Source organism: Garra rufa, chromosome 13, assembly GCF_049309525.1.
Source record: "Garra rufa chromosome 13, GarRuf1.0, whole genome shotgun sequence".
Taxonomy (NCBI): Eukaryota; Metazoa; Chordata; class Actinopteri; order Cypriniformes; family Cyprinidae; genus Garra; species Garra rufa.
The window spans coordinates 1,703,996-1,718,073 of record NC_133373.1 but is presented as its reverse complement, the minus strand read 5'-3'; the positions used below and the strand labels follow the sequence as shown (position 1 = coordinate 1,718,073).

The 14,078-nt window shown below is 33.3% G+C and overlaps 2 protein-coding genes across 2 annotated transcripts in view; both read left to right on the top strand.

Moving 5' to 3' along the window:
* The window catches only part of LOC141283312 (laminin subunit alpha-2-like), a 194,633-nt gene extending 191,484 nt beyond the window's left edge, over positions 1–3,149 (top strand). The window contains exon 64 of the mRNA XM_073816596.1: positions 1,080–3,149. Within this exon, the coding sequence (XP_073672697.1) occupies positions 1,080–1,234 (155 nt within the window). The 3' untranslated portion in view covers positions 1,235–3,149. The remainder of the gene's footprint in view (positions 1–1,079) is intronic.
* Positions 3,150–5,330: 2,181 nt separating this feature from the next.
* Positions 5,331–11,545, top strand: LOC141283752 (enoyl-[acyl-carrier-protein] reductase, mitochondrial-like). The gene is made up of 9 exons (XM_073817067.1): positions 5,331–5,391; positions 5,532–5,663; positions 8,786–8,929; positions 9,005–9,107; positions 9,236–9,338; positions 9,414–9,487; positions 9,581–9,641; positions 11,036–11,108; positions 11,245–11,545. Exons 1-9 carry the CDS (start codon positions 5,346–5,348, stop codon positions 11,403–11,405), a joined length of 897 nt encoding a protein of 298 aa, XP_073673168.1. The 5' UTR covers positions 5,331–5,345; the 3' UTR covers positions 11,406–11,545.
* The last annotated feature ends 2,533 nt before the right edge of the window (positions 11,546–14,078 follow it).

The window sequence follows — 14,078 nt, the reverse complement described above, 5'->3', positions numbered from 1 at the left end:
GCAGCTTCAAAGGACTCTAAATGATCCCAGCTGAGGAAGAAGGGTCTTATCTAGCAACAATGTTTTTTTTGTTTTGTTTTTATTACAATTTATATACTTCTTAACCTCAAACGCTCTTCTTGTCTTTTCCAGTTCAAGACAGTTAGGGTATGTGGAAAAACTCCCATCTTATTTTTTCTGGACTTAAAAATCATTTCAAAACCTACATCGCTGCAGAAGTACCGACCCAGTGTTTGCAAAGTGAACATGCAAAGATCAAACACCCTTAACAAAAAAAGGTAGAACAGTAATTTAGGACGATTTTGAAGTTGAGGGAGAGAATGAGACGGGAGTTTTCGACATACCCTAACTGACTTGAACAGTAATACACAGAGTTCAGGCAGAGCTAGACAAAACGAGCATTTGAAGTTAAAAAGTATATAAACTGTAATTTAAAAAAACAAACAATCGTTTCACTAGATAAGACCCTCTTTCCTCGGCTGGGATCATCTAGAGTCCTTTGAAGCTGCATTTTAACTGCATTTTGGAAGTTCAAACTCTGGGCACCATAGAAGTCCACTATATGGAGAAAAATCCTAAAATGTTTTCCTCAAAAAACATAATTTCTTATGACTGAAGAAAGAAAGACATGAACATCTTGGATGACAAGGGAGCACATTATCTTTAAATTTTTGTTCTGGAACTGAACTACTCTTTTAAAGTAATGACAGCTATACTGGGAGTAGAATTTGTTAATAAAACAGCGTTTACAAATACCAAATGCATTGAAAATGATTTTTTTAAATGTGTTTTGTTTTTGTTCATTTATTTAGCTCTAAGTGGATTTATATTGATTTGAAGTCTTTGTAATGTAGAGGAGAAGTTAGAAGCCTAGGACAATAAAGTTCTGGAAAATTCAACACTTGAAATTTTCAGTGACACTTAAAAGTTTCAGTTTTCATTAAAATGTAGATGAATGTTTTTAAAGCTTTTATTTTTTCTTTCATCTTAGCAGACAGATGCATTCACTTAACTGGATTAGTTTGAATGTTTTCTGAAAGCTGAATGACTGAGATCTTGTCTGTGTGTGTTTGTTGCAGAGGGTCTGAAGCAGTTTGGACTCACTATAAACACACCGTTTAAAGGCTGCATGAGAAATGTGAAGATCACTAAAGCTGGGAAGACTCTGGAGGTCCAGATGAACAAAGTCCAGGAGCTCAAAGGAGTTCAACCGCTCACCTGCCCCGCTAGTTAAACACACACACTCTCACCTTCAATCAGAGTCAATCAGTTCTTGAATGAAAATCAAAAATATTCAGAGCTAAACTAAAGTGCTGGCTGTCCTGCTTATGACCAAATAACACAAGCAATATTAAAAAAACAAACAGCTGGAAAAACCAAAGATTAAAGACAAACCCAGTCAAATGGGTTAAAATAAAATAAAACTTTCGGTAACACTTCGCAATAAGGAACCATTAGTTTAGGCACTAACATGAACTAACAATGAGAAATGCATTACAATATGAAATGATCTGTGTTGTTAGTCAATAAAAATACAACTGTTCTGTGTTAGTTCATGTTTGCTCTGGTAGATCATGTTAACTAATGGAGTTAACCAATATAAACAGAAGAAACCTTATTGTACACTGCAAAAAAATGCTTTTCTGGCTTTGATTTATTTTTTTTGTCTTGTTTCCAGCCAAAATATCTAAAAATTCTTAAATCATGAAGGATTTTCTAGACAAGTAAAATGATTTTCTTGTTTTAAGAAAAAAACAAGTCAAAATGAAGAGTGTTTTTGCTTCAAACAAGCAAAATAATCTGCCAATGGGGTCAGAAAAGTAATCTTGTTTTCTGTTTGAAATAAGATTTTTTTGCTTACTCCATTGGCAGATTCTTTTGCTTGTTCTATGCAAAAACACACTTAATTTTGATTTTTTTTTTTTTTTTTTTCTTAAAACAAGAAAATCATTTTTACTTGTCTAGAAAATTCTTTATGATTTAAGAATTTTTAGATATTTTGGCTGGAAACAAGACAAAAAAAAAATTCTAAGATAGAAAAGCATTTTTGCAGTGTCAGGTGTTACCAATTTTTTATGCTGTAGTTAGTTTTCAGACTACACTGCAAAAAATGCTTTTCTTATTTAGATTTTTTTTTGTCTTGTTTCCAGCCAAAATGTCTAAAAATTCTTAAAACAGGAAGGATTTTCTAGACGAGTATATGACTTGTTTTTACTAAAAATGAGATGATAATTTTTACTTGTCTAAAAAATCCTCCTGATTCAAGATTTCTTTAGATATTTTTCCTGGAAACAAGACAAAAAAATCTAAGTAAGAAAAGCATTTTTTGCAGTGTATCTGTGCATTTTTGTGTTAAAGGACCTAAAACCAAAACTCTGATCTGAAGAAACTGTGGTAAAAAGCACAACTTTGTCTTACACAGCTAAAAGGATCAGAAAAAATCAGGATTGTATTGTTTAGAAAGACACACATTGATAGTTCAGCAACTCAAACTATAGAACTGTAAGGCTAAGACTTTCATTTCTGCTGAGACCTTTCAAATGTCACCCATATCAAACAGGTCTAAACAAACAACACCCTCATATATTCATCATAACATCATCAACAAGCTTTATAATCAGTTAACACAATATCATACTTCATTACATGGAGAGCATTGTCTGCTGATTTTTAAAGTGGGACTACATTGACACCTGATACAGAACATTATATTGATAATGAAACAAATACAAGACATGTTTGTGCCTTGCTCTAATAATTCATAACTGTAATCAGAAAGGTTGCACTTATATAAAAATTTATATAAATTAAGGAATTGCAACCTGTTCACAATGAATTGACTTGCCCAAAAATAACACAGACATGCTTTTTGAAAATGAAAAGTCAGATGTAGGAAAGTTCAAACAGATCTAAATGATCACATTTGAAAAATTAGGTCAGCTCTATGTATGAGGAGCAACATACTTTATCTGAGAGCCAAAGAAATCATATGACAGACATGAACTACACATTCATGGAAAGAGGCCTTTTGTCCAGACCTGAGACACATTTTTTTTTCTCTGAGGTCTCGGTGTGTGTGTTTTTGCATGGAGTGATTACATCTACTGTGTAATGTCCAGTATTTCAAAATAAAGAAATATCCCCTCTGATGGCACTGGTTTTCTGTGTTTCCTTACACTGTGTCGAAATAACCATTAAAGTTCATGAATTAGTTCATCTTCCAGAGGGTCATTAATATTTATACTTTTAAAAGTTTAGAAGTTGAGGACAAGTTAAATGCACTATTAGATGAGAATATTCATGAAAAAAAATTGCTGGTACGTAGGACAGGTCAGGATAAAGTTTAGTTTCAGGCTGTTTCTCAAGTCACTTTGGGAAATATGATATACATTGCAAAAAATGCTTTTCTTACTTTTCTTTGTCTTGTTTCCAACCAAAGTATCTAAAAATTCTTACAATCAAGAAATGAAGTGTTTTTGCCTGAAACAAGCAAAATAATGTTTTCTGCATGAAATAAGATTTCTAAGCAAAAACTCATTTAATTTTGACTCATTTTCTCTAACAACAAGAACATTTTTTCTTGTCCAGAATTTTTTTATTGATTTAAGAATATTTAGATATTTGGGCTGAAAACGAGACAAAAAATCAAAGTAAGAAAAGCATTTTTTGCAGTGTGTGACATGGTGTGCCACAAGGATCAGTTCTCAGACCGCTTTTATTTTAATGCATCATGAAATGAATTATTTTTATAGACATCACAGTCTGATCTGAAGAGGAATATAATTTTTTTGTTTCACTATAACTCTTCTTACTTTACATTTACAGAGAATTTAGCGATGTTTACATACTGTATTATGTCACTCATGCATTACACGAATGACACAAAAAAAAATTGTGTTCATAAAAATCTGTTAAATTGGTGTGGTTTCCTGTCAAAAAAAACTGAAAGCAGAACTATAAAACTATGAGTGCACTGTGGTTTGTTTCCTTACCGCTCAGAGTCTGGGATTACAACAGTGAAAAAAAATAAATAAGGAAGTACACTTTTTTTCAACAATGACAGATCCCTGACAACCTTTTAACTCAAAGCAGAGGACAGCAGAAGAGAACGAGTCATGCTCATCAGAAGTCTGCTTCACAGAGCCCTCCATGATGGGACAATCCTCCTGAGAAACCGACAGAGATGCTCTACAGCGCGGAGAGCCACTCACCACTGCTCAGCTTTAGTTTACAGAGAACACTCACATAACATCGATACTGTGAGGTATGAACATATCAGACTGTTTATATGCGTATGTAAGTTCATAACAGTGGTTGTACTGCAATGATCAGTGGTCTGAATTATAATGACGAATTTGTGATCTGAGAAATAAAAATAATAGTTTATTGCCAGTGTTGAGAAAGTTACTTTTAAATGAAACACATTACAATATTGAGTTACTCCCTAAAAAGTAACTAATTACGTTGCTTTTTATGTTGCTTTGTATGAAAAGTAAGGTGTTACATTACTTTTGTGTTACTTTTGAAATCTGGCCAGGGCTTGCTTGTTTGTTTTTAATATAAAAAGTTCTATTTTTGTCAAATGTAAAAGCCTTTCACAGCAAAAGCCTCAGGCTTAGAGAAAAGTAAATTGACGTCTGTACCGTAGACCACAGAAGAAATATGTCAACTCTTCAGCAATAAAAAAAAAGGAAAACAAATGTTAGATTATCTTAAATAAGTTTTGCTTATTAGTATGGATGAATTGGATCATGGAAGGTCGGCAGCGAAGAACGATATTTGTATTATTTAACATATTTGATTATTGCAGGTTTGCATTGAATTTTACTGATTTTCTTCATTTTGAAGAATACTGTGTCTGTTTTTTAGTGAGTGAGATGAATTAATGCATGTTCACATTTATTCTAGAACTAAAGTAACATCTTACAATTTCTCTCAACATGGGAGAGCTTTTAATCAATAAATGGGGAAAAAAGTAACTCTTATCAATTAAAAAGTAATGCGTTACTTTACTAGTCACTTGGAAAAAGTAATATTATTACGTAACTTGCGTTACCCCCAACACTGGTGACTGCTAAATTTATTTGGGATTATGCCAAAGTCATTTCATCTGAGATTATGACATTTGGAAATGATGTTTTTTACACCATGATCCAACAATCTGAATCATCCTCTTGTTGTTAAGGTTTTTATTGTATCTTCACACTGACTCCTTGTTATGCTCTTTGCCAAACACAGGATTAACTGCAGGACACTTCTGAATAACACTCATTGACTCATCATTTGTCTTCAGGACGGAGCAGCTGCTGTTGCCACCAGTGGGTGATCGTTCTGTGAGGGTCCAGATGCTCGCGGCACCCGTCAATCCTGCAGACATGAACATGATCCAGGGTAAAGTCACCACTTGTATAATTTCATGTCTGTTTGCATCCTTTCAGTCAAGTGATGGTTAAACCTATTCTAGTCTTTGAAGTGATGGAAGCTGAACATGGTGAACTGACTGTAGCAAACCATTGGTCTTGTCTCCATAGGTTCGTACCCGATCTTGTGTCCTCTCCCAGCGGTGGGAGGAAATGAAGGGGTGGGTGAAGTGATAGAGGTGGGCAGAGATGTCACATCTCTCAGACCTGGTGATTGGGTCCTGCCTATATTTGCTGGCTTTGGTAAGGAGATATTTAGTGTTACTGTTTATGGATTAAAAAATACATCAAAACCTTGAAGGCAACATTTGCAAAATGTGTGTATTTCCTAGTGCATTGCAATGAAATCCTTGATTGTAAGGAAGTATACTTCAAGTTTATTAAGTATACTTAACTAAGTTCAAGTATATTTTAAGTATACAGTACTTTGTGTATACTAGTGTACTAGTAGTATACTATTAAGCATACTATTTTAATACTCCTTGGGACTCAAATATAAAAGTATACTTTAAGTATAACAGCAGTAAACTTTGAGTACACACCTAGTTTACATCTATGTTTTCGGTTTATACTGCGAGTATGCTAAGCTTATAGATGTAGTTTACTATTAAAAACTTTTTTATGCATTTTTAGTACACTTTGAAGTGTAGTCTCAGTCTAGTTTAGCTGAAAAGTGAACTTTACATCCTACTTTAAGTATTCTACTATGTCCCTATTTAGGTATTAATTTGTATATATTTTGTTATATGGATATCTGAACATACAAAACATGAAAAGAAAGAACAGGGTATATCCTTGTAAACAAAAACATTTTATTCTAGCTTCATGCATTGTTTTTTATAAACACTTGAATGTGGGTAAGTTTCATAAATCAAAAATAAATAACATTTTGAACAAAAAACTATTGATGAAAATTAAAACATAGATTGAGTTGATTAACACCCCAAAGCTTGACCATCATTATTACCTCTTCATGGATCGACGTTTATTTCATAGCGTTACACGGCTTTCCATATCTATGGTTTTGATGCTGTTTTATGACTGACGATTGTGAAAGATTACATGTGAAAGCATCTGTTGTTTCAGTTTCTTCTTCACTTGTGTTTTGGAAATTCTATACAGTGCAATAGCATAGAAACGTAAATAAAAATGTCTCTGGTTATAAATGTATCCTCGGTTCCCTAAGATATAGGGAATTAGACATAAATATAAGCAGTCGCTGAATGCCATTACCTCCAAGCCTTTATGTATGATTCAGAGCAATGTCCTCATTCTGAAATTCAAGCACAGTCATGTGACATGCTACACAATGTCTCATTCCCAGTTTCTCAGGGAAATGAGGTTACATATGTTACCAGAGACACTCACTTTCAGTTGTGGTTTCTCAGCATTGCGTAGGTAGCTGATGTTGTGGGAAACTCAAGTTATTGAACTTGAACCCGAGGTGTAGAAAATAACACCAAGCAGCGGGATGTTCGCAACGGCAATACCAACATATGAAGAGTCCCAATGCAAAAGCCTCTAAAACCCATCTTGGTCAAAAATGTGATCAACACACAGAGTGAATGCTTGCCACAAATACAAGTACTTTCACATTAAAAACGCTAAATCCCAGCCTCAACCCATTCAGAAGTACCAGTACTTACATAGAAACCTATACAAGTAGACAGAAAGAAATGCTTAGTATAAAGAAAAAGGTCAGACGTACTTAGAGGCTTTTTCAACTGAGCTCTTCATATAACAAAACAGAAATGGTATAATATGGTAGTATTCTGTGGTGTCAACTGGGGAGAAAGGCTGCACAAGTACTTCACAACAGGGGTTGGGAAGATGACTTTGCAATGGCCAGTGCAAGCACAGACTTAGCTCTTTTGCACAGAAAGCACATGGGAAGCTAGAGTATTTGGTAGGAATCAGCCAGGCATACGTCCTAAAAGGATACACCATTTGACCATGCTCAGGAAGAAGCCATGCCTCTCGTGAAGTGGGCATTGCTGACCTTATGAGCTATACAAGCCAGGGAACCTGCATCTATTTTTCCTTAGTGTGGCCTTGTAAATGGACAATAGATCTGATCCAATATTCTGAACTGGAGGGATCGTCCACAAAAATACAGCACTTGCAATTGACAGCATGTTAAAGACACAATATGTATGTTTTCACAGCTAGAGGGCGCATATTCAAAACAAACATCATGAAATCAACAGAAATCATGTCAATTGATGAACTAATGTATTAAAGACTTATTAAGGTCATTGTAGTATGAAGCAGGGTGGGGTTGAAAGTCGTGGAAGTAAAACAAGGACGCTGGAGCGATTGCTAATAAAGCACGATACATGGCTCAAAAGCAGCAGAGCTTTTATTATTCCACAGTTGACTGCTTCTACGTCTTCTGGTCCTGCGTATGTGAGGTGAAACAGCACTGTTTTATACTAGATACATTAACAATACAATGCTACTCTCTGTGTTCTTCACCTGCACTGCAAAAACTGCTTTTCTTACATAGATTTCTTTTGTCTTGTTTCCAGCCAAAATATCTACAAATTCTTAAATAAAGAAGGATTTGCTAGACAATTAAAAATTATTTTCTTGTTTTCAGAAAAAAACAAGTCAAAATTAAGTGAGTTTTTGCTTAGAACAAGCAAAATAATCTGCCAATGTGGTAAGCAAAAAATCTAATTTCAAACAGAAAACAAGATTATTTTTCTTACCCCATTGGCAGATTTTTTTAGCTTGATTCAAGCAAAAACGCACTTAATTTTTTTTTCAAACAAGACAATAATTTTTACTCATCTAGAAAATCCTTCTTGATTTTAAAACTTTTAGATATTTTGGCTGGAAACAAGACAAAAATTTTAATAAGAATTTTTTTTTTGCAGTGTCTTTGGGGTTTTCATGCTTTCCACAAAATAAAACCGGGAAAACAAGGATGTATGATGCTCCGTTCCACAGAAATTGCGTATTTCTCTGGATTTAAATGTTCTTTGAAACATTTGGGATCATTTAATTACACAAGTCAGCAAAATATACAGCACTGTTCTAGTGGTATTTAGATATTTTAATCAAAAAAATCTTACATATTGTGCTTTTAACCAACTGCTAAATTGAGCCATTTTACAAGGTGGTAATGGGTCCAAAAAGAGTGAGCATGTAAGAAATGCTGCTGCTGCACATTCAGTATTACATACAAGAAATTACCCCCACTAAATATGAAATACCCCGCAGCAGATGTATACAGGTGGAACTGGGGAAGGTGGAGGGTTTCTAAAATGCTCACTGGCTGCTTATGCAACTAAAACCAATCCGCTATGGCATCTAGAACTGTGTATTTCTTTTTAGTGACTGTGCATTTGTGTGTGAATCAGGTACATGGAGGACAGGCGCTGTGTGTGAAGAAGATGAGCTCATCTCTGTTCCCAAAGACATCTCTGTTTTGGGTGCCGCCACAATCTTCGTAAACCCCTGCACTGCGTACAGAATGCTGCACGACTTTCAAACACTCACCCCTGGTATGAAACCTATTTTACTCTATTTTACTAAAACCCATGGCTATCAGAGGTTTGTTATGGTCTGTGTGTCTGTAGGTTGTACAGTGATTCAGAACGCCTCTAACAGTGCTGTGGGACAGGCTGTGATTCAAATTGCTTCAGCGCTAGGCCTGAAAACCATTAACATCATCAGAGACAGGTACAGAAGACCTTTAGAGCAGAAGCAACAGGCAATGAATCCGTTCCAGAAGAAGAAGTACTTTGTAATAATCCCATGTGGTCTAAAGCCCCATATAATGGATTTGTCAAACTGTTTCTTGAACTCAGACCAAACTGTGCTGAGCTGATCGATGAGCTTCGGTCAATGGGAGCCGATTATGTGCTGACAGAAGAGGAAGTGATGTCAACAGGGCTTCATCAGGTCTTTGAGGTGAGGGATTCTGCTCTTTTGCAACTTGATGAAGTGATTTCTACAGAATTGCTTAAACACAGACATTTTTCTTAGGAAGTTCCCAAACCTAAGCTGGGCTTGAACTGTGTTGGAGGCTTGAGCGGAGGACTTGTGTTGTCTAATCTCGAGTAAGTGTTATGCTTATTGTTTTCCAGTAGTTTCTAAGAAGATGATTGTGATTAACGAGAGGGTGTTGACAAAAGTCCTCTTGTTTTTTTCAGTTATGGAGGCACAATGGTCACATACGGAGGGATGGCCAAAAGACCCCTCCAGATCCCTGCTGTGAGTTTATGATCTTCAAGTGCAGTATTTTATTTTCTGTGTAATCGACTTATGAAACAAACTTTGGTAACACTTTCTATGAAGCCCATATATATAATATTTTATAAGGGTATTCTTAAGGCATTGTAATGAATGCATAATGCATTATAAAAACCTTATAATATGTTATAATGATTCATATATTTTTTTGTGGTTATAGCTTTTAAGAGTATGATGATTTATAACACAATAAACACGTTGCATCCACTTAAGTTATAATGCATTATACTTCTTATAGTTTTAATGTATTATAAGTCTCATATCTTGCCATTTTACTTGATACTTTACTTAAAGCAGACATAAGTAATAATAATGATAATATTTTTTTCTCAAACTGCCATAAAATCTGGTATCGAACAGATGACTGTGTAATATGATATACATTTGCTTTAAACTATTTTTGTATTGTAATATCAATTTGATTATTTTGATGGTACCCTTTAGACAGCTGTTGATAAGTAGCTCTGCAACTGCATGTCAGCTAGAAATAATTATATATATGCTAAGACTGTATTTTGATGGTTCCCCAAAAGACAAACTGATTATAAGTAACTTTGTGAGTACATGAACCTTCTACTTAGCCTAACCTTAAGTCTACTAATACTCTAAGGAGTGTTAGTTAATATGTAGTTGCAAAGTTGCTTATAGTCAATAGACTAAGGGGACCATCAAAATAAAATGTAATAAAATGTAAAAAATAAATGTAATATGATACAGAAAAGTAGATCTCATATGGTGTTCATTGTGTGTTATAAAATAATCATGCTCTTAAAAGTTATACACTGCATCTTACTTAGATTTTTTTGTCTCCTTTCCAGCCAAAATATCTACAAATTCTTAAATCAAGAAGGATTTTCTAGACGAGTAAAAATTATTTTCTTGTTTTCAGAAAAAACAAGCCAAAATTAAGTGATTTTTTTTCTTAGAACAAGCAAAATAATCTGCCAATGGGGTAAGAAAAAAAATCTTATTTCAAACAGAAAACAATATTATTTTTCTTACCCCATTGGCAGATTATTGTGCTTGTTTAACTTAATTTTGACTTGTTTTTTCTGAAAATAAGACATTAATTTTTACTCGTCTAGAAAATCCTTCTTGATTTAAGAATCTTTAGATATTTTGGCTGGAAACAAGACAAAAAAATCTTAGTAAGAAAAGCATTTTTTTTGCTGTGTAACCCTAAATACGTATTATAATGCATTATAGTTGTTGTTATGATTATTCATGAGATGATATAACATATTATAACATTTTTTTTATAATGCATTATGCATTTATTATAATGCCTTAAGAAAACCCTTATAAATACAGACTTCATATACCCAAACTTTTATATTCCATTTCCTGCTATGCAGAAATCCTTTATATTCCACAATGTGACTCTGAAGGGCTTCTGGCTGACACATTGGAAAAGAAAACACAAAGAAGGTAAACCATCAATACAACACTTAGAGCTACTAAAATTCACATAAAGGGTTGAATGAATATGATGAAACTGCTTAAAGTTTCACATCTTGATGTTCTGAGTCTAAGGGTTTCTTCTGTTTGAAATCTCTCTCTGCAGATAAAGCCCAGCTGAAGGCCATGTTGGATGCTGTGTGTGAGTTCATGAGAGGTGGACAGCTGTCTGCGCCACACTGCGTTCAGACACCATTTCATCAGTACACACACGCATTACAAGCCACTGTGCAATCACACCGCCGCAAGCACGTTCTTATCATGTAGAAAACAAAGACGGCATGTTCTTTGAAACAAATGTTCACAGTTGAATATTAGAGTATTTGTTCACATTATTGACACAAAGCAAGGAACTGTAACAGGTTAGGTTTGGACATGCACAAATCAATCCTCTACCAATCCTCCTCCCAAACAGCATATATCAACAATGATCAAGTTTAGATCAAATATGTTTAATATGCACATTTTATTTATAATAAGCAAAATCATGCATAATTTTAATGTTTCATTGCTTCAACTGTTTTTGGCCTGATTTGCAATATCACAAACAATCTGCATTATTCTTGTTGCATTAATGTAATGGCTGTTTGTAGGTCAGTGCATGGCAATCTGTGTCAGAACTGCTGAAGACTATAGTGTATTTCATTGTTTTTATTTATTTAAAAGGGTCTGAGGTTTAAGGTTTTTTTTAAATCACATATTTTCCATATCAAATGTCTTGCTGAATGTTTACAGTCTAATGTAACTATTAAAATCGGACCTTCATCCTTCAAACATGTCTTGTTATACTTTGTCTACTTTTTATGTATTTCTCAGAAAGGTGCTTTATATACTTCTCAGAAATATACTTAAAATGACATTTAAGTATACTTGACTTATACTTAGAAAAAGTTTAAATTGCACATCTTCTGTATCGAATTTACAAAACACAAGCGAAGAAGAAGCTGAAACAACAGATGCTTCCACATGTGATCTAACACAATCGTCAGACATAAAACAGCATCAAAACCATAGATTTGGAAAACTGTTTAACGTTAAGGAATAAAATGTTGACCTGTGAAGAGGTAATAATGACTGTCAAGCTTTGGTGTGTTGATCAACTCCATCTACATTTTGAAGAACATGCATTTTTTTTTTTATTCAAAATGTTGTTTATTCGTTTTTTTTTATTCATGAAAACATTCAAGTGTTTATAAAAAAAAGAATGCATGAAGCTAGAATAAAATGTTTTTGTTTACAAGGATATATTCTTTTGATGTTTTGTATGTTCAGATATTCATATAACAAAATATATACAAATGAATACTTAAATAGGGACATAGTAGTATACTTAAAATATCAAGTAAAGTTCTCCTAAAGAAAACTTATGAGTATATTTTCAGTATAAAACAACTAAACTAGAATTTTACTGAGACTATACTTTAACAAAAATGCATAAAATGTATTTAATCATATCAGTATACCTATAAGTTCATTTTTAGTATACTTGCAGTACAAACTTAAAACATAGATGTAAACTAGTTGTGCACTCAAAGTTTACTACTGCTATACTTAAAGTATACTTTTATATACTAAAAAGAGTATTGAAATAGTACACTTAAAAGTATACTTCTAGTACACTGATATTTGTATACTTACTCCATAAAATATATTTAAAAATACACTATATAAATACAATATACTTGGAACTTTACTTAAGTATGTTTAATAAAATAAACTTGAAGTATACTTCTTTTTGGTAAGGGAAGAACATTCTTGGGGTTGAACAAAAGTCCTCCTCAATGACTTCTCCAAGCTCCAGCAAGCAGTTTATAGGATCTTTTCTACAGTGCTTTTCTACTTTCTATTCCTCACAGCACTGACAAAAATGATTCAATGAATTTAAGTGGTAAGGGGTTGCAATCAATTTATTTTAGCTGCATTTAAGTAAAAAAAAAAAAAAAAAAGCTGAAAGTTAGTCAACAAAATTTATTAAAATGTAGCTAAAATGAATCGATTTCAACTACTGTACTTATCAATTAATCATTTTTTTAGTGGCTCATCCACTGCAAAAAATGGCTTATCTTACTTAGTATTTTTCCCTTGTTTCTAATCAAAATTTTAAAAAATTCTTAAATTGATGTATTTACTAGATAAGCAAAATCACATAAGATATTTAGTCTTGTTTAAGCAAATTGCACTTAATTCGTTTTTTCCCCCTGGAAACAAGTAAAATTATCTCACTGCAAAAATCCTAAATCAAGAATAATTTTCTAGATGAGTAAAAATTGTCTTACTTTCAGAAAAAAAAAAAAAAGTCAAAATGAAAAAAAAAAAACAAGATAATTTTTACTCATCTAGAAAATCCTTCCCGATTTAAGAATTTTTAAATATTTTGGCTGGAAACAAGACAAAAAAAAAAAAAAGTATTTTTGCAGTGCTGCCAGTGGGGTAAGTAAAATATTCTAAAAACAACAGTATTTTACTAACCCCGCTGACAGATAATTGTACTTATTTTAAGCCAAATGCACTTAATTGAGTTTTTTCCCCCTGGAAACAAGACTAAAAATCTTATGTAATTTTGCTTATTTAATAAACGCATCTTAATTTAAGATTTTATATATATATATATTGACTAGAAAACAAGACAAATATACTAAATAAGAAAAGCCATTTTTTGCATCTTTTGAACAAAATCCAGAGGACAGAGATGAGGAATTAGGCATTTATTTACAAAAACATTTAGTGGTTATTTTAGAAGCATTAAAACATACAGCAACAATCATTTTCAGCCATATTCACAGTTTCCAGCACAATAAAGGCATGACATCAGCATTAGACGTAGCAGTAAAAAATAAAAATCACAGCTCAAAACTACTCATTGAAATAACATCTGCATCATTGTAAATAACAACAGACAAGGTCAGCTGAAGTGCCAAGTGTTTCCCTCCTTTGAAGTAC

Coding starts and splice junctions, on each gene's coding strand:
- LOC141283752 (XM_073817067.1), top strand. CDS start 5,346: ATGCTCGCGGCACCCGTCAATCCTGCAGACATGAACATGATCCAGG. Junction 9,108..9,235: donor ATTAACATCATCAGAGACAG/GTACAGAAGACC, acceptor TCTTGAACTCAG/ACCAAACTGTGCTGAGCTGA. Junction 11,109..11,244: donor GAAAAGAAAACACAAAGAAG/GTAAACCATCAA, acceptor CTCTCTCTGCAG/ATAAAGCCCAGCTGAAGGCC.